This window comes from Chinchilla lanigera, unplaced genomic scaffold (assembly GCF_000276665.1).
Source record: "Chinchilla lanigera isolate Chin_1 unplaced genomic scaffold, ChiLan1.0 scaffold00115, whole genome shotgun sequence".
Lineage (NCBI taxonomy): Eukaryota > Metazoa > Chordata > Mammalia > Rodentia > Chinchillidae > Chinchilla > Chinchilla lanigera.
Window position 1 is genome coordinate 3,933,140 of NW_004955516.1, and position 20,144 is coordinate 3,953,283.

Here is a 20,144-nt window from a genome sequence, read left to right on the forward strand (position 1 = left end):
GGCAGGCGGAAGAGGGCATTTTCTACTACACAGAGGAAGAGAATTCAATTTAGTTTCTCTGCTGTTTGCCTATTTGGAAAGAGCAGGTGAGGTTTGGTATGAAGAGACAGTCAATATGAGTTGTCCTCAGTGCATTGTTCTTTGTGTTTCATCTTGCACACTATCTATCCCCATTGTTTTATTTGGAGAATTTATGACTGAATAGTAAATAAATCTGAAATATGGAAACATCTTAACATTGTAGAAAAGGTTTTCACAAACTTTAAGGTTAAAAGTGTGACATCATATATAGATAGATAGATTTTTTGGAGCAGGGGGATCTTTTTGAGATAGGGTTTTGCTATGCAGCTCAGACTAGCCTTGAACTCACTTAGGAGCCTAGGCTGGCCTCAAACTCAGTGATCCTCCTGCCTCAGCCTTCCAAGTACTGGGATTACAGGTATGGGCCACCACCCATGCCTGGGTTTTTTTTTTTGTTTTTTTGTTGTTGTTTGTTTGTTTGTTTGTTTGTCTGTTTTCAGGCATGATCCTTACTAAGTAGTTCACGCTGGCCTGGACTCACTATGTAGCCCAGGCTAGACTTGAACTCACGGCAATCCTCCTGTCTCAGCCTCCGAAGTGCTGGGATCACTGTTATGCACCACCATCCCTGACCATATCTTGTAAAGGGACAAGCAGTTTTAGGCTTTCTGGGGTAATTTTTTTTCTGAACATATATAAGACAGTTTTCAAAGACTGGAAAGAATGTACTAGAAAAGTGTTATTTAAGAGCAGAAATAGAAAATTACAACTTTTCTTTTTTGTGAGCATCTGTTTTACTTAAGCGTATTGGATTAGGTGAGTGACTCTATTACTTTAGCAAAAATTATTATTATTATTTTGTTTTTCGAGACAGGGTCTCATTATGCAGTTCAAGCTGGCCTTGAGCTCACTTTGTATCCCAGGCTGGTCTCGGATGCGCAATGATCCTCTTGCCTCAGCCTCTTGAGTGCTGGGATTACAGGCGTGCGCCACCACGCCAGGCCTGCAAAAATTATTTTCTAACAGGTTTTCACTTGAATACTTGCTCTTCTGTTCTCTAACCAAGCTTTCCTTATTTTCTGATCACTTTCCCTATTGTGGTACCAAATTTGACCAAATGATGGTCTGGATGTCACAAGACATGTCAAACCTGGATTGTATGTTATTATTAGTAGTTTTTAAGTGGAAGCTCATCTTTCTGCAGCTCATTGGCCTTTGTCCAGTTTCGTTTTGTTCTGTTAAATGATCCAAGAAGAGATAGGAAAGGCAGCGTCTAGGAGGATCTTGGAAAGGCCCTTACTAAAACTTCATTTTTTGTAACCTGTTGATTTCAAATCTTACAAAGACAACTTGAAGGCAGTCATAATGATGCACCTGAAAATTATAGAATTTGTTATTAATAAAGACTCAGAAAGAGAAACACGAGTAAAAGACTATTTTAAAGTCCCTGGACTATTTCAGAATTTCTGATCGATTTACTGTGGTGAAGACATTTCCCTGCATGAAGATGTAGCTCAAGGGTCATGGTCAGAATGCACAGCGATCACACGGCGTAATGATGTGGAAATAGTCGGTAGAGTCTGGAAACCTGGAAGGATGTAGCAAATCCTGTTGAAAGCAGCATGGGCAAGCTAAGGCAGTAGGATTGCTGCAGGTTTGAGGCTGGCCTGAGCTGCATAGTAAATTCAAGGCCAGTCTTTACGTAGCAAGACCCTGTCTTAAAAAACAAACCAGCAAAATTTACCCAATTGAAGTAAATTGAAGTATAAAATAGAAAGTCATTTGTATGCCATTAATTCATAGTGGACATATCTCTAAATAGTATATGTCATAAAATGGAAGAGGCTTTGCATAGGGTTGGTAGATAGAATATCAAATGCCTAGTTAAATTTGAATTTCAAATAAGGAGTGGTGAAGTTTGTTTCTACATGTCCTCCCAAAGCCTCACGCAAGGGCTGGACATGGTGGTGCATGCCTATAATCCTAGCACTTGGGAGGCTGAGGCAGGATGATTGCTGTGAGTTTGAAGCCAGCCTGGGATACAAAGTGAAACTACATAGTGAAGCCTTACCTCAAAAAGACCAAAAAAAAAAAAAAAAAAAGCCTCATGAGGTCATTGGGGGCTTTTTAGAGGTGGTTGGATCTAGAATGTGTTATACTAGGATCCAAGGATGTGTGATTACTAAATCAGTCCCTGGAGTGGTTTGGCATAGTTATGGCTAGAATTAAGGTTATGAGTGCTACAACTGCCCTAGGCTGGGTAGCCAGCATACAATATAAGGGGCAGAAAGAGGGCTAATGTGCTCTCGCCTGACTGCTTGCCGTGCACTCTTTCTCCTGCGATGCCCCTCTGCTGTGCCCCCCTGCCTTGGAGCCAGCTGACTATGGACTGAAACCTCTACAAACCATGAGCCAAATAAACCTTTCCCCATTTAACTTGTGGGTGTCGGGTATTTTGTCTCAGGAACGAGAAAGGTGGCTGTGACAAACTGTCCCAAATATTGCATGGAAAATACTTAATGTACAAAACTTGCCCATTGTTTTCATGTTATTCACATGTGTCTGGGCATCCTGTATTTATCCACTTTGCTAAATCCAGCAACGTTGAAGGGTACACGTTGAGGTGGGAATAATTACTGAATGGAACATTGTAGAATTTAAGAGTGGAAGTGCGTGGCTAGTCTTTAAAGGTATGTGCTTGTGAGTGCTGGCTGCTTAGTAAACATTGTGGAAGGAGGGGAGGTGGGAGGTAGTGACAGTAGCACAGTGTGCAGTTGGCGTGAGTGGTGCCAGGTCCTTAAGGGCTCAGAGGAGGAAGAAGGCCAGTATTCACTGCAGAAGGTGGTACTTGTGTGGTACCTTGAGAGTGGCACCTCCTATAAAGGTGAAAGAGAAGGGCAGGCCCGTCAAGAGCAGAAGCATGAGATTTCCAAGGTGGGAAAGCGGTGGGGCAAGCGGTTGGGAGGACTTTGGAGCAGACCATGATATGTGTACAAGCAGGCGGGCATTAGAGTGCCTCTTGGGCTGTCTTTTTGGTACTTATTCAGTGGTGTAGGGGGAGGATAGGGTTATTATTTCTCATTGTGATCAGAGAAACGAAATTTTTAATTTTTAATTCATTTGCTGCAAGGCATGTGTCAGGTTACCTAGATATAAAAGAGTTCTTTTTGTGAAACTAAAACTTCAAGGGTGACATTGTCCAAAACAGTAGTAAAATTGGAATAGTCATTTTAATGGAGGAATATAGTGAATACAAGTGGAGGAAGAGATGGTCTACATTTAAGGCTCTTAGTATCATCAGGATACAAATTTAGTACACGTGGTGACAAGGGTATATTGTATATTCCTTCACCTAAGCAATATTGCCTCTATTAGATGTTACCTAGCTTTGCAGCTTTACAAAAATAGGGGGAAAACCCCACAATTAATAGAGATAAAAGGCTGGAATCTCAATTCTGGAATTCCAAAAAACAGAATTTAGTGGTGTGAGCAAAATCTAAGACAGGTCCCAACTGAATGACATGAAAACACATTAAACATAACTAGATATATGGCTACTTTGATCTAAACCACAGGGAAATGCCAGAAAGTTAAAGCTTGCAGAGTATACTCAGATAGCAGCGCTTTTAAGGAGGAGGAGGAGAGATGTGAAATGTGTCGATGTGGACAAGCTGGAAAGCGGGCCTCTTGATTCCTGGACGCGTGTCCCAGTTGTCTTTATGTGGCAGTTACAAAGATTAGACACCTGAAAGTTTAAAGGGAAGATATGGTGCTTTGGTTTTGTTTTCTGTCTTGTAACGTTATTTTTATTTATCTACGTCCATGACCTCAGGTGCTCTCCAGTGTATGCCAAAGACATGGCACTGTGCCCATTTCTTTGATATTTCAGAACAAAACTCCTGCTGGTGGAGTTCCTGCCATTTATCCTGGAAGACCATAAGCATACAAGTCCTAATAAATAAAAATTTTGATCTTCAAAGGACACAGTTGAGAGATGCTGGAAATATATTATTGAAAGCTCTCTTGTGCAGCTGTACATTACGAAAGACCCACACTGGTTTTCTGATAGCACGGGATTGTGATGTTGGATTTCTTGCTAGCAAAATGTTCTTGTTTAGCGTCTGACCCGCTCTCTGTTCACAACCCATGGATGGTCAGGACTCTTTCCTTACCATGAAGGGATCCCTGGCCTCTTCTTAGAACTATCGAGTGAGAAATCCATGGGCCCGAGATAAGCAGTTTGGAGGCCTGAGACGAGCAGTCTCCGGAGAGGGGGTGGTGACTCTCATGGCCACCGTGTGGGGGCAGGTTGCTGCAGGTCAGGTGGCCTGCGCTGGAAATTTGCCCTTGAGCAGAGATGGGGGCTGCTCTTTTGAAGGAGGTCATCATAGATCTTTCTCCTCCTGGCAGCTGCAAGTTCTAATACCCATTCCTCACCTGTTTTGCCTACGGCTCTTCCTCCTTTCCTTCACTTACATAATTGGTGGCTATAGTACGAGGAGTACGGTGACAGAAACTAAGGCAAGTAATGGTATTAGTTAGAATCTGAAATTCCAAGTTTAAAGTCTTTTTCTGTTGTTTGTTAGGGCATGACCCTGGTCATAACACTTAAGCACTGTGAGCTTTTTTTTTTTTTTTTTTTCATTCATAAACTGAATATTCATATTTTATATTATCTGTCTGGGATTATTAAAAATTAAATGAAAAAATATAAATGAAAGTGTATCCTAGGGCTATGATGATGACTGTGATTATTTTTTAAAAACCCAGTGGGTAGGCTGGTTCTTCATATCCAGAAGAATATAGGATTCCTATTCAGAGTCTTTCTGAACAAAAACCAGCAGTAACTTGCTTATTTGAGTTTTTATAATGAAGTGTAAATACAAGATAGAAAAAATTCTTGAAGAATCTCCTGATTCTTGAGTAAATTTTTTATATTTAAAAAATTGTCACAAAATAAGTATTTTAAAGACGTGTATAATGGTTCCTGAAAAATACCTGAAATGCCCATCCTTTTATAAATGTTTAAGTATGTAATTTGTTCTACATGTCTAATCCTGAATGATTAAATAATTTGCATACTGTTTTTAGTGGCATGAATTAAAGGCTAATTGAAGTCTAATTTTTTGCAGTAAAATTATATCATCTTTTATGTAGTACATTTTAAACTATTCTAGGTCAGTTCTAATTTTACAGTTTTATTATTTTAATTTAATGTATCAACTAATTCAAAATTGCTACAAAGAAAAGAAGATGAAAATGATTTCAGTTAATTTCCCCGCAACAGAATGAAGCAGTGTTAAGTGGAGAGAAATGGAACTTAGCCCAACACAGTTCCTGGCACATAAAGATATTCATTAGATGTTCTGCATGAATAAGGAATGAATAATTTCCAAGTATTTCTAGACTGTTGGGGAAAGGCACCATTCTCAGTGCCGTCTAAAACACAAAAAAGATGGGCTGACATTTTTGTATTGAAAGACCTGCATACAGAGGTCACATAAGCCAGTTGTTACTGAGCCGATAGATCCTCAGGTTGCTCTTACAGTAGGTTCTCAAGCCTAAGTCAGTTACAGATGTTGACAAATCATTTTCCATGGATGTCTTGCATTTCTGTGCAAGCAGAGGCATTGTCTGCTCGTTGGTATGTCTGTTCAAGGATTTTTTGTTTTAAATTTTGTGTGTGTGCGTGCGTGCGTGCTACTGAGGATTGAACCCAGGGTCCTCATACTGAGCTGCATCTGCAACCCTCTTGCTTGCCCCGCTTCTTCTTTTTAAATGTTGATACATGGTCTAACCTGCTCAGGCAAGGCTTGAACTTGGGATCTTTCTGCCTCAGCCTCCTGGAGTGCTGGGGTTAACAATTGTGTGCCACTAGGCCTGGTTCAAGGGTGTTCATCTATGCAAATAGCTGTGGAAGACAGAGATAGGCTCCCTTTAGAGCAAAGTGCAGTTTCCTTATAGCCTGGGAATGCAGAGACAGTGTCTCCCTCCAGAACAAAGGGCAGGTATACTTATTGCTTATTATGGAAGGTTTGGTTCTCTAAAATCAGGGATCCTGTCCTGTTTTGTAGGTGTTACATGGCCCTTATTGTGTCCCCCAGGGGGAATTGGAGTGTAGGACACTGCTGCACAACATGCAGTTCTGTTGCTGCTGTTACTTCCGCGCAGGAATAAACTACTCTGTCTCTCAGCAGAAGTAAAGGGGCATCTTAGGGTTAGAAGTGGAGATGGGAGGAGAGGAAAACCTTTGGCTGAGAGTGCTGCCTAAAGTTATGAAGCAGCTAATATAACCCTTCCCTGATGGGGATAGAGATGGACAGGGTATAGAAGAAAGAATAAGTTGCTAGAGGAAAGAAAATCTCCTGAAGCTTCGTAGCAGCTGAAAGCCAGTCACATTTGTTGATTGAAGCTCTAACTCACAGTATTGGCACCTATTACACTGAAGTTTATTCCGTTTTTTGCTTTTTTTGTCTGAGCCAAGATGATACGTTTTTATGATCACTCTTTGTGCCTTTTGCCTTCTTTGGTTGATCACATTGAGTGTTAGCAGCTGAAAGGGAGGCTGTTGCCCTAGGAAAAGACCTGATGGTGGTGGGGCCTTTTCAGTCACTCAGAGAAGTCTGACCCTCGAAGTCTCAGCACTCTCAGTCCCTCAGAGTTTGAATGTACTCATGCTGCCCCCTAGGACAATCCTTTACCCTGCTTCCCTGCCTCAGGGTAGCATTCAGGTTGTTAATTAGATATTCTGCACCTTTTTGTTAGTTGCATGATAAAATAATTGTACTTTACTTTGTGCCACAGGGACTTCTATTCGGCGTCATCGGATTGCTCTTCCCCCTCCTAATGATGATCAGTTTTATACTGTGTATGATTTCAATATTAACGTTGACATCGTCTTCTATGGCCGAACATTCAAGATTTATGATTGTGATAAATTTACCAAAAACTTTTTGAGAAAAATAGGAGTCAAATTAAATCCCCCAGGACGGCGTCCAGAAGACCCCTATTTGAAGATGCGTAAAGAGGTAAGACATTGTATTTACAAGTTCTTGTCTTCATAATAAGAATTCCTTTTATAGCCTTGGCTTTTCCAGGTTTGGCTGCCTAACTCTGGCTGGGAAAAAAATCCTTGTTTGTGTGCTACTGATTTAGTGCTTGCTTCGGCAGCACATATACTAACATCTATCTGTACTACTGATTCAGTGAACCCAGGCTGGGATCTACCTTCGTTCTTCTTCCTCGAGCGTCCCAGCTCTGTTTATGGTGGCAATGGGTGCTGAGATGCTCGGTAGGAGTGAAAAGGGTGACAACTGTCATGTCCCTCTGTTATGAATTGGTGCTTATCCTCCAAATTGGACCCTGGATAGTGTAAGGACTAAGACTCAATATTATTTTTACAATTTGTATCTTTCTGTAGTTTTTTAAATGATTCTTTCACTGAAATTTTTACATTTTCCAGAAGAAGAAACTGAATTCCCAAAGGGAAGTGTCATGTGGAAGGGCACTCACCCAGTCAGTCTCCTTGCTGGGGCTTCAGTGCAGATCTCATGACTCTTACCTTGATTTCCATTACCATCATTTGTTTCTCTCTTCTTTTTTAAGTGACATATGATTAAACACACACAAAATATACAGTCATTAATATACTGTTGAATGATTCTTAACAAATACATGTACTCATGCAACATGCCCCCAAATCCAGACATTGAACAGTTCCTTCTCACTAGAAAGTGTTCTCATGCATTTTTTCTAATCAGTTCCTTTTCCAACCCAGGGATGACTACTGTTTTCATTTTTATCCCCACAGATTAGTTTCATCTGATTTTTTCGTTTGTTTGTTTGTTTTTTGAGATGGGCTTTTGCTGTGTAGTTAAGGCTGGCCTCGATAGACCTCACTATGTAGTGCAGGCTGGCTTTGAACTTGTGGCACTCCTCCTGCCTCAGCCTCCTGAGTCCTGGGATTACAGGCGTGCGCTACTATGCCTGGCTGATTTTTATTGTTTTTAAAATTTATAATCCATTTCCTTGCAAGAAGATAACACAATTTGGAATAAAATACTTGGATTTGGCATTGATCTATTGTTAAAACTGACTTATATGATTTTTCATCTATATCTGCCTCTTAACCCCAAAATGATTCTTTAATGTCATAGGCCTAGAACCTTCTGTATCCGAGGTACAATATCAGTATATTGGCGTGCTAAGAGCCCTTTTTGTTTGAGTTCATTTATGTTTTTCCATACCCCTCACTGATGAATGCAGAGTTTTCAGAACTACCGGAAAGAACCTAAGAAAAATGGATCCATAGGAATTACCACCCCCTGACATGTAGCTGGCCTTATTCGCTGACGGTTGGTATTATATGATAGCGGTTGAGAATGGTATATTTCATAATATTGCAGAGAACATGGTGGGATTGCATACGTTTATAAAGAAAAAACAGTTTTTGTGCCGGGAATTGAGAGTAAGTACCAAGTATAGCCAAAAAAAATGTTTTAAGTAATTTCCTTTCAGATTGGGAGAATTGTTTTAGCATTTATTTCCCCAGGGAGAAAACTCTTCAATAAATACAGAATCCTTTGGAAAATTAGGAGTTTAATAAGAGGCTTTTATATTGACTTTTATGCATTTAGTTCTTTAGTGTTTGCTGCCTTGAAATATAAAGTTAAAATTAAAAACAATTTAACTTAATCTGAAAAGAACCCCAGTGGTATATAATCAATAATCCATTTATTAGAGATCTTATAGTACCAAAGAAACAGTTTTTAATTGTGGGAAGTCGACTTCCTGTCATTTCAGTTAAATACTGAGGGTCAGGAAGCAGGGCCTCTGGATAGCCATCTTTTGGTCTAGTCCGGTGGTCCCCTTCACCTGTCTGGGGCTTCGACTGTATATAGACTGCTCTGGACAAATCCACAGTTTCAGAATTTACAGAAATGATTGCATAGCTTGATTTGAGAGCACTCCTCCCTTGCCAAGTGTGTCCTTCCTTATATGGTGTAACAGTTCTGTTTGGCTACATCACGTAGAATGGGGCCAGTTCTACTCCTAGATGGGGCTGAGCACATGCAGGTGGAGTAGAAAGGTATACATCAGAGACTGCGATGCTCATAGTTCTGAGGCAGAGGCACTGAGATGGGCTTGTATGCGGAGCAGTTCTCCATTTGCTCTGTTCCTGTTTCCACTGAGCTTTCACATTCTTGATAGTGAAAGCTTTTTGAGCAAAGTTGAACCATAAATGTATTTTTTTTCGCTCCAGAAAAATTTAAATGAGTAATAAGCATATATAGGTATGATTTCCAGTAACAAAGACATGATTTTTTAAAAATCCGAGATAGAATTAGCAGAGTCAGATACACAAATCTTAAAGCATATAGATATATTTTGGATTGTGGGTGGAGCTCAGTGGTAGAGCGAATGCAAGGGCCCTGGGTTTGATTTGTAGCACCCCTCCTCCAATCCCCCAATGTAGAATACTTTCTTCACTCCACAAAGCACCCTAGAAAGTTCTTTTGTGCTTCTTTTCAGTCAAAGCCCTTACCCAGAGGCAATTACTGTTCTGGTTTCGGTTATCATAGTTAGTTTTTGTTTTGTTTTGTTTTTGTTTTTGCCATAGGTTAGTTTTGTCTAGTCTTAAGAAGCTAAGTTTTTGAGAAAGGTCAGTTCACAAAAGTATTACAAGCATATAGTTTACTGTATTAAAATAATCTTTAACAAAATATGAAAAATGTGTCTGTATTCTTAAGGAGAAACCTGGTTATAGATGTATATATATGTCAGTCAGTTGAGATCTTTTAAAAAAATCGCAGTCTGTAGAAAAGTTGTCTTTAGGTGAGTTGATCGCTTACATGACATAAATGCATATACAAAACCTGCGGCTGTTTCTGCCATTTTCTCCATCTGCAGGTATTGGAGCATGTGGAGCCCCTTCGTCCCTATGAGTCCTTTGACACCCTGAGACAGTTCTTGCAGTACGATGGGAAAGTTTTGCGTTTCTTCTGCCTGTGGGATGACTCAGGCTCGTTGTTTGGGGATCGTAGAGAACTTGTCCTGCATTACTTCTTGTCTGATGATACCATTGAAATCAAACAAGCATTGCCAGATAACTCAGGCCGGGATGCTCGGGAGGCTAAGTTGTTCTTCCTCCGGAGGAGTAAGCTACCTAAGGTGAACAGCGAGCGCAGAATCACTCTGTGTGGTTTTTTTGCTTGTGGGCCAAGGGATTGGAGTCAGTGTTTGGAATGTTGCATGTTATGACTATGTAAAGACAGTTACTGTAGTGTAAATACATAGAAAACTTTCCATTTTGTATTAACATATGAGGTATAGTCACAGTATACAGTGTGTGTTTAAGTTTAAAAATCCTCTTTCCTGAGCATCTTTATAAGATGTGATCAGAAATACGGTGAATGCTGCTGCTGAGCCATCGAAGAGAAAGGCAGGCTTACAAAAACGTAATAGTGTGTCCTCATCCAATTTATTCAGTGAATCTGGCACCGTGTGACTTCTGGCTCTTCTCCAAAGTCAAAATGACCATGAAAGGTAAATTTTGAATCAATTCAGGACACAGAGGCAGCTATGTCAGTGTGAGTAAAGATATCTAAGAGGACATCCAGAATGGCATCACAAAGTGGCAAGAACAATGGAGTACAACAATGGGGAGCAAGGGCCAGTATTTTGAGAGGGATAAATGGCTAAGTGTCTTTTGCTGTAATACATTTAAAAAAATGAGCATTCACTGTAGTGTGTGTCTCTGTGTGTGTGTCTGTGGTGCTGGGGATCAAACTCAGGGCCTTGTGCTTGCAAGGTAAGAGCTCTACCACTGAGCCACATTCCCAGTCCTCACTGTAGTTTTTGATTACACCTCATACAGCCATGAAAGTAATCCAGGGAATCTGACAAATTAGAGTTGGAACATTCTGAACTTAAAGCAAGTAAGGAAAAAAGTCACGTGTAGCAGAGAGTGTCAGTCTTGTCACTTGAGTTGACAGGTAGTCTTATTAAACTAAGGGAATCCTTAGTGAAAGTATTGCTCTTGGCCTGCAGGGCACACTGAGAAGTGGCCTCTGCAGCCTACTGAGGTGTTGAAGATGTTGATCTGAGTTGTGAACGCACAGCACATGCACCTGCATTTCCATGTCATACACAGACACACACGATAGATAGTATACGCACAGGAATGACTCTTTTGAGTGCTTTGCCAGCTTTAGCATTTTATTTACTATTCCAAAGAGTTGTCAGACTGATTTCTACAAATAATTATGTTCATTTGGAGGCTAATGTAACCTGGGTGTTGGAGGAGTAGCCTAGAGCCAGACACTGGATTTGAATTGCAGATCTGCCTTTTAAAAGCTGTGTGACTTTCAGTGAGTCAGTTAACCTCTCTGTTCTTATTACTGTCTATAAGATGCAGTTAACAGAGTCCTGAGGTAACTGTAAGGACTGAATGAGATAATATAGTAGAAAATATCATCTGAGGCCCCATTAAGATCTATAAGGACACATAAAAGCATGAAGCCTTTTTTTATATAGCTCTGTTATATTTTATTTCTGATTTGGCTAATGTAATTTTTAACTTAGTTCTTAGAGTTCCTGAAAAGGTTACTGCAGTACTCATTCCTTATTCACATAACTGCCGGCTGTCCAGTCTTCCCAGGAGGCTCTCCCAGGTTCTCCAAGTCCTCTGCCGGAAGTTCTGCTGGACCGCTTGGAGATTGGGAGAGGCCGGATTGTCCCCAGGGGAATGCTGGGATAAGCACAGCAGGCACCCAGGAGGTACCAGGGAAGCTTGTTTTTAATAACTTTGAAAAATAGGCTAAATATAAAATAATAACAGAGCACCTGATATTTACAGTGTGCCCTGACACCAGTGACTTTGTTTTATTCATTCCCCACATATTTATTGAGGGCAGAGCATATGCTGGCTGTGGTGTTACAGTGTGAAGGAAAATGACGTCCTGCTCATGGAGGTTGGGTTTTCATGGGGGAGAGATACAGAAGGGATGGGTGTTCCCTTGACACTCAGTGTCCTTTGAGAAAGCAGCAGGAAGTGATGCGGCTTCATGTGTTCCCTGACCGCTCCATTTCGGTGTGTGCCTCACCTTGTTTTGATTTTGTCTTCCAGTATGGCCCACCTGGAATCTATCAACCAGGCCAGATAACAGATCATTCAGTTCTCAATGTGTTTGGTGGCACGTACAGGAGGCAGAAGTTTGGCTACGTGATGGATAAGTATAAGGCGAGGGCTATCATATTTTATTAACGCTTCCAGTGTAATTTCCCCGCAACCTGAGCATTTGGACGACTTACATATTTTTCCCTTGTGAGATTTTGAATGCAATCCATGACTGCCTAAGTATATGTATACATTGTGCAGCTAATTAGCAATTATGAACGTGCTTAAGTGCTTGTAGAAATATATGTATCGCGTCACTGATCGCAAGCAGTGTGATGCTAACACACAATGCTTTAGAATATTAACATTGGCTGCTGTTTGATTTTTAAAACGTAATTATAAATGATATAATTGAAGTTCTTTTAAAAAAACATTTTCCTTTGGAAAAGGGTACCTAGTTCTTTTCAAGGTCCGTGGTGCCAATGCTGTGTTCTTTTATTTTTATTAGCTGGGAAAAGTAGACCAAGAATTCTACAAAGATAGTGACCTGTTTTTAGGAGCCACCATCAATGTGTGGGGAAGGAAGGTGCTCCTCTGTGACTGTGATGAATTTACGAAGTCTTACTATAAGAGTAAATACGGAATTGGTAAGTAATATGTATGCCAGGTAAAATCATACTTTAAAACTTGGTTTCCTGCTGAAGATTTTCCTCTGGAGGTTCATGTTACACTCAAAATTACTACCATTTGTTCTCCAGCTTCTGTCTTTGAGGCATTTCTTGTCGTATCTATTCCTAACAACAGTTTTCTATGGATAGGCTCATTATTCCTGTTTAAGAGGTGAAGAACCTAACGCTTAAAGGGCTCATTTGTCCAAGGTCATGCAGCAAGCAGAGAGTTAGCCAAGAGTTGATCTTGTCTGACTAGTCCCATGGGCTTTTGTTTTCCTTAAACCTCACTATCATATGGGGTTATCAGAATATTTTGGTTGGGCAATTGAAATTAAACTCTAAATCTGTTTTCTTCACTTATTTCTTTCTACTTGAGTTCATTTGCTAGAGAATTTTCTTTGTGCCAATTTGTTCTACCTTTCCTGGTAGGGCTCAGTCAGGTTTTCAACTGTTCTTTTTATAGATATCAATTCCATTTTACTCCAGTTAATTCAGTTCTGAATGAAAATGAGTGATTTATCAAGCACCTACTATATGTAGGTCACTGCACTAGACTTAGGTGATACAGAGTTATATAAAAGATTTCCAGGTAGAAGTGGAGTTGGGACCCACAGCATGTCACATGGTGTTATGAGAGTCTAGAAGCAGGTGAGAACGTGATAGCAAATCAGAAATCCAATCTTTTACTTGACAGATTTCCATTTTCAGTCTCCTGCGTATCTGCCAGTCAGCTCTACTCCCTTCCTAGGCCTTCCACCCAGGCCCTGGGTCCCTGCGGCTGTTGGGAGTTGAGGAGCTTGCTGCCGTGATTGGGTTTCAGAGCTGAGGTGTGGGTACTTAGTTCTATCCAGTCATCCCTTAGTATCCTGGGGGCATTGGCTTTAGTCCCTTTCCCCAAAGTCTGAGGGTGCTGAAGTCACTGATGTGGAATGGTAGAGCATTTACAGAAAGCCTTACATACTTCTTCCTGTATGCTTTCCTTCTTTTAAATTTTTAAGACAGGTTTTCACTAAGTTGCTCAGGCTGCCCCCACCCCCAAGTAAATAGGATTGTAAGCACAAGCCAGTCTGCCTGGTGACTTTATATCATTTTCAAATTACTTATGATACCCAGTATAATGTAAATGCATGCAAGTATTGTTGTACTGTATTGTTGAGGGAACAATGACAAAAAAGTAGTGTTCAATACAGAGAGCTTCTTTATTTCCCTCCCTGAATCTTTTCAATCTTTGCTTGGTTTTATTTGAGCATGGGAACTCACAGATCCCATGGGTTGACTGCACTTCCTTGTGAACCTTGGACTATTCATATGGGCACATTTCCTGGCGGGGTGAGGTGGAGGCCAGACACATGCGCAGCTTGTTAGACAAGGACTTTCTTGTCTATAACAAGAGGAGGCCTACCTTCTGTGTTTTGGTGCAGTGCTGTAGGTAGAGTTCCTGTCGCTTCGGTGGTCCTTCAGTGCAGTGGGGAGACCACTCAATGCAATTTGTGTAAGCAGTCATGTGGCTAGAGACACTGCTGCGTGCAGATGCACATAGGAAACCTTAGCTTAAGATCAAATATAGTTCAAAAGAACTATAAGGTATTATTGTTATCATTTTTCTTTTTGCGAATAATGCTGCCCAAAATACGTGCCAGCTGGGGCAGGGCCCCTCCTCCCCATTTTAGTGTCCCCATTGTGTGGCATTCCTGGCCTCCTGGAAATCTTTATGCTGTGAGAAAAGGCACACAAAGGGGTTAAAACAAAAAACTTTGTTTCACTTGTAGGTTCATTAAGGGAATTATTTCCAGTGCATCTGCATGCCAGATCAGTTAAGATGTGTGGGCGCTGTAGGGGCTGCATTGGTGGCCTCTTCTTATTTTCTAAAATTGATCCTCTTTGGTGGACAATTGCGCATATTTGCTTTGGTGGTACAGGTGTGTCTTTGGGAAGAAGAATTTGGCCTGTAGTAAATGCAGATGCCTGTTTCGACCCAATATGTCTTCCGTACAGATTGAAAATTTGATGCTGTGCCACTGAAAACTGTAACTTTCATCTGAAGATCACCTTTACATGAAGGGTGTGGTGGAAGAGTACCTTTATGTAAAGGATCTGGGAAAGATTTCCAAACATTAGGTAATTGCTTCAACACGGAGTCTAACTGTGGTTGGTATTTGTCAGTTTGATTTTGACAAAACAAAATTTGCATTTGGGAAGATGAATGTCATTACCGGCATGACTTGGTATATTGTTTGTGTCTTACCAACTTCTACAGGGAATTTTCTGAGGCAGCGTGAGTCCTCTGGTGAGCTCCACATCTGGCTGTCCTGGGTAGATGCATCAGCCTGAAATGCATTTTGGTTGAGTCCCGGTGCTTAATTTTCCATCCACTTCTTTTGATCATTATATATATTTACTGTATTATGTTTTTTTTTTTTTTTTTTTTTTTTTTAAATTTTTTTTTTTATTTTTAGTTTTGGTTTTTCTCCGGTACCGGGAACTGAACTCACAACCTTGCGCTTGCCAGGAAGGCACTTTTGCCGCTGAGCTAAATCCCCATCCCCCTGTATTATGTTTTTAAAAAGTTAGTCTGTGTCTTTAAAGCTAATGTAACATGAGCGTTATACATTTAAACAGAAAATTATGCAAATGCAAAATTATGCTGCATTTCATAGTCACTGACTTTTTATATTTTTTACAACATATGTTAAAGTACCCTATTTAATAAGACTATTGTACAATGTCTTGAGTTAACATTGTACTTAATGTAAGTAATGGCTAGAAATTATATCTGATGGAGTGGAGGGAAGTGAGAAATACTCTCAGATAATCTTTACATTTGCTTTTTTATTTTTTTGATAAGGCTAAATTAATATACTTAATGTTACTTAGATAGTTGTTTCTGGCATTTAAAAATTTTGAGTCAATTTTGAGTCCCTGTTTTTCACTAATTTCTTCAGCATGTTGCTAAAAGCAATAAGGATGAAAAAATTCTTAGTGTGTAACAGTTGGCCTAAGCATTTAAAATCAATTTAAATGAACACTTCATTCAATATTATTGTGTTGGTGGGGCTTGCATTTTTTAAAATTATTAATGTGGGTTTAAAAGGTTGTAAGACAGTATAAATTTTATCCATTTTGCTTTGGTTGTGCATGGACTGGCAGGTGGAGGCCATGAATAATCGTGTCCTGTCAATAATTACAGTCACATTTTCTCCCTTGTCAGTTACTGTAGTCAGTAGAATACTTTCACGTTGTCACTGTGTAGCGAGCAGGAAGGAGCTGACAGGTGCCAACACAGTCAGCGACCTGTGTTTCAGGTAGCCAGGGGCAGATTGCTAATGCATATTCAGCCTTGATGCTTTAGATCCTGATGGCACCCCAGCTTGTTTCGGGGAAAGAAAAAGTGTCAGACAAATAGGAGTTGCCCATAGTCCCAAGAAAGGTGCATAGCTATCCTTTCTATTTATGTCGAAGCTAGGGCTTAATAGAATTCTGAGACACTTGAGTCCCTGTGTGGAACCCAATCTGGTTTTCAAAAAGATACAATTCTTTCAGCTGGGTGTGGTGGCACATGCCTGTAGTTCTAGTACTTGGGAGGCTGAAGCAGGAGGATTGTGAATTCAAGGGCAGCGTGAGTTTCGTAGTAGGAACTTGTCTCAAACCCCACCTTTCCCTGCAAAGAAAAGAAAATCTGTTCTTTCTTTCTGTCTGTCTGTCTGTCTGTCTGTCTGTCTGTCTTTCAAGACAGGGTCTTGCCATGTAGTTCAGAACAGCCTTGAACTCACCATGTAGCCTGGGGTGGCCTCAAACTCAGTGGTGATCCTCCTGTTTCAGCCTCTCAAGTGCTGGGATTTCAGATGTGTGCCACCAACACCCGGCTCTTCCTTTATGTATTTAAAATTTTTTTTGTTGCCCTTTTTTTGAGACAAGATCCTGCTACATACTTCAGGATGACCTCAAACTGACGTTGATCCTTCTGTGTCAGCCTCCTGAGTGCTGGGACTATAGGTATATATCACTACATCCTTCTTAAAAATTCTAAGGGCTGTTTGATTCCATAGATATAATCACAGCCCAGTATGACTGTTCCATTAGGCAGCTTAGCTATCATGATGGGCCGTACGTGCCATTTCCTTAGTATCTGATGTGGTTGAGAATGGATTGACAGATGGAGGCCTATAGGTCTTTTTGTAGGGTGAAGGTTGGAAAAGGCTCCAGGGTTTCATCAAGCCTTTCTTCTACTAAAGTCAGGGATTTGAATGTACTCAGCTTGAGTAATTTTTTTTTCTTTCTTTGTCTTGTTTTCCTTTTCTGTCTTTTGTTGTTGTTAATACTGGAGCTTGATCCCAGGGCCTCACTCCTTAGGCAAGCACTGTACTACTGAGCTACATTCCCAGCCCTTCTTTTTTGTATATGTTTGAGAAAGGGTGTCCCTAAGTTGCCACATGGCATTGATGGACCTAACAATTATGCTTCTGTAATTTTCCCTATATAACAAAGATGGTTGCTGGTTAGATGATTCCTAGGGACTTCAGAGCTCTAAGGTTGTGTGGTTCACTATTTTACTCCCCAAATAAGTTTTTCACTGAAATTGTTTGAACTAGGTGTTTGTATAAGCAGAGGCAGATTTATCTGGAATGAATTACAATCTTTAGATTTCTTCCTTTGCAAGAGTCCTAGCCTATAGTCTTAAGTTAATTTTGTCTTAATAGTTTACCATTCTTTGTCTTAAAGAGCTTCTTTCAAATTAAGTAGCATCCAGACTTCCCAAAGCCTGGATCAATCTCTGTGTCACTAGGACAAGGGCTGAACTTTGAGGTAATTGAAGGCTTTTCCCAGTAGTGCTTCCAACTGAGATGATGAATAGAAAATCACCATGAAGGAGCAGTAAGACTTCAAAGACAGTCAGTTTGTCATTCAGATGTGGGCCCATTTCGTGGTGAATTATGCAAATGACGTGGAGCAGTGTTATTTAAAGTTGGATTCTGAGCCAGGTTTCCAGTGATCTGTGTGGTGGTAGAAAAGTCAGGGGTGATGGAGTGCAACGGTTCTCAGATTTTATACACTAGATGGCACTGTGGGTGCAGAGGAAAACTAAATTGGTTCTTTTGTTACTTAAATCTAATGGAAAAATTAGGTAGTTGAGCAAACAACACTTACAAAGCCTGTGATGTGGGCTGGGGGGATGTATAGAATATATTTTTAATTACATTGCAATTTAGTGCGTTCTTTCTTTTGGTTAAGACTGCTCAGATTGGTACATAGACCATCTGTCTCCTCTTGTAGAAAGTGCTGGTGCCCCAGTCTTGTACTAATCATGTAGAGCCTTCCTCCCGCATGCATGGCTCTTGTCCTGAAATGACAGACCATGATGTGTTTGATGTGATGGTGAGCACAGTGGAGCCTGCTGCAATTCTCATTCCAAGATTCGAGCTTTCTTCTCGAGTCTTCTCTTTAATCACGCCAAAAATAGCAGGGGAGAGGCTCACAAAGTCTGTAAGGGCATGCTGGCTACCCCTTCTCCCCGAGCCAGTGGAGAAAGATTTGATGGCATGTTCTCTCTGTCAACGTGTATTCGGCGAGCACTTTCTGTTAGGGTGGAATAGTACTCTTGGGGATTGTGCTTGGGGAAGTTTCACACAAAGGCTGCTAGGAAGTCTGAGAAAAGGTAAAAGCTGAAAATGTTTGCAAGTCAGTGTGAGAGATGGCTGTAAACTCAGGCTTTTGATAAATCAGTTTTTAAAAAAACCCACCTCACCCCCTTTTGTTTTTCTTTTTTTACGGTTTGATTGTCTTGGGTGACGAATTGATACCATTTTCTGTTATGGTGGTGCGCACTAAAATTTGTGCTCAGATTTGTCCCTTTCTTCTCTTAGAACTTTGAAAGTAGAAAAGGCAGTCTTTGCTTGTGTAGGACACCTTCCACAACTGAAACGCCTGTGACATACTCCAGCCTGGGGAAGAAGTGGAAAGTGGGTATTATGTGTTTGGTTTTGTTTTGGAAAAGAACCTGCTGGCTTCTTTGCTGTTTGTGGTGGGGCAAACACAGTGACTTAGGTAGGCCAGGTCAGTCTGTCAGTTGTTCTGGAAAGCACAGTTTCTCAGAGATTGCGCAGCCTTGCAAATGAGTACGCAAGAGCTTCTAGGCTACCGCACATCAGTTCCAGGTTTCTCTCCACCTCTGCTTCCTCACAGAGGGCAATAATAAAGAAATGCAGTCAGTAGTATTTACCAGTGAGCATTGTCCTCAAGAGAGTGGACAGTTGGGTATTTTACAAGTGTTCATTGTTTTTGGTTTCTTTGTTTTTGCTTCCTTACATTTGAGTCCGGTTACAGTCTTTCCATGGGTGTGAGAGGAGTGGCCTTGAGCAGGGGTTGGTGAGAAGCAGAACATTTTCTTTTTCCGTTGGTTTTTGAACGGACTAGTGAAGTAGCCTGTCCTCTAGTTGAATTGGAGGCAAAGGAGGGAGCTGTAAAAGTCGGTCTTGGAGGAGAAGCTGGCAGATAAGGAAGGGGAAAGGTGAAATAGTCAGGAATCGTTCCTATTTGGAAAAGAATTCTATTAGCGAGTGCTGACTGAAGGTAGGGGAGGGCTAAATTACAGGTTAAAGTATGGAATGGGTGGCATAAAGTTTCACGTTTGAATTTTTGTATCATTGGAAAAATCGGGAAGAACAAATAATTCAGAAATGGGGATGTGATGACAAAAGATAAATGTTTACTTATTTGACACAGATTTTTGTTTTGTTTCGAACCAATGGCCATTATTAAGCTCTGCGGTTTTTGTAAATGTGATTGAAACCTACTCTCTCAGAGGATTTTGTTGTTTTGTTTGAGTTTAAAATAGTCTACAAAGATCTCCATGTTCATGTTCAAATCATAACAACCCTTTCAAAACAGCCATAATCAGGGCGAAAAAAACAATATTGATGTTTTGTTTGCCTTTGTTTTGTTACAGAGAACTTTACTCCCGTTTCATGCAAGCCACCTCCTCCTCCAAAAATAGAAAGGAAATTTCCACCTTACACTGGCTTTGGGTCTGAGGAGGACTCTCTCCGTTCCTGCCTATCCCTCAAGCCTGTGCCTTACGTGAAGAAGTTGCTGAAAGAAGACAGGTACTTATGGGGAAACATGATTTTAGTCCTGTCTTTCCCAAATGTGTTTGGGGCTTATGACATAGCCCTCGTGGTGAAACAGGTGTCACACAGCTCAGCTGATCTCAAGTTGCAGTACACATTGTTGTAGCTTTTTTTTAAATTTTGTTTTTGTTTTTTTCCGGTACCGGCAATCGAACTCACAACCTTGCGCTTGCCAGGCAGGTGCTGTGCCGCTGAGCTAAATCCCCAGCC

At 40.7% G+C, this 20,144-nt stretch overlaps 1 protein-coding gene across 1 annotated transcript in view; it reads left to right on the top strand.

Moving 5' to 3' along the window:
* The window catches only part of Efhc2 (EF-hand domain (C-terminal) containing 2), a 168,508-nt gene that overhangs the window by 65,598 nt on the left and 82,766 nt on the right, over window positions 1-20,144 (top strand). Inside the window, exons 4-8 of the mRNA XM_005408997.1 lie at window positions 6,826-7,049; window positions 9,931-10,191; window positions 12,149-12,262; window positions 12,648-12,786; window positions 19,754-19,910. Of these exons, the coding sequence (XP_005409054.1) occupies window positions 6,826-7,049; window positions 9,931-10,191; window positions 12,149-12,262; window positions 12,648-12,786; window positions 19,754-19,910 (895 nt within the window). The remainder of the gene's footprint in view (window positions 1-6,825; window positions 7,050-9,930; window positions 10,192-12,148; window positions 12,263-12,647; window positions 12,787-19,753; window positions 19,911-20,144) is intronic.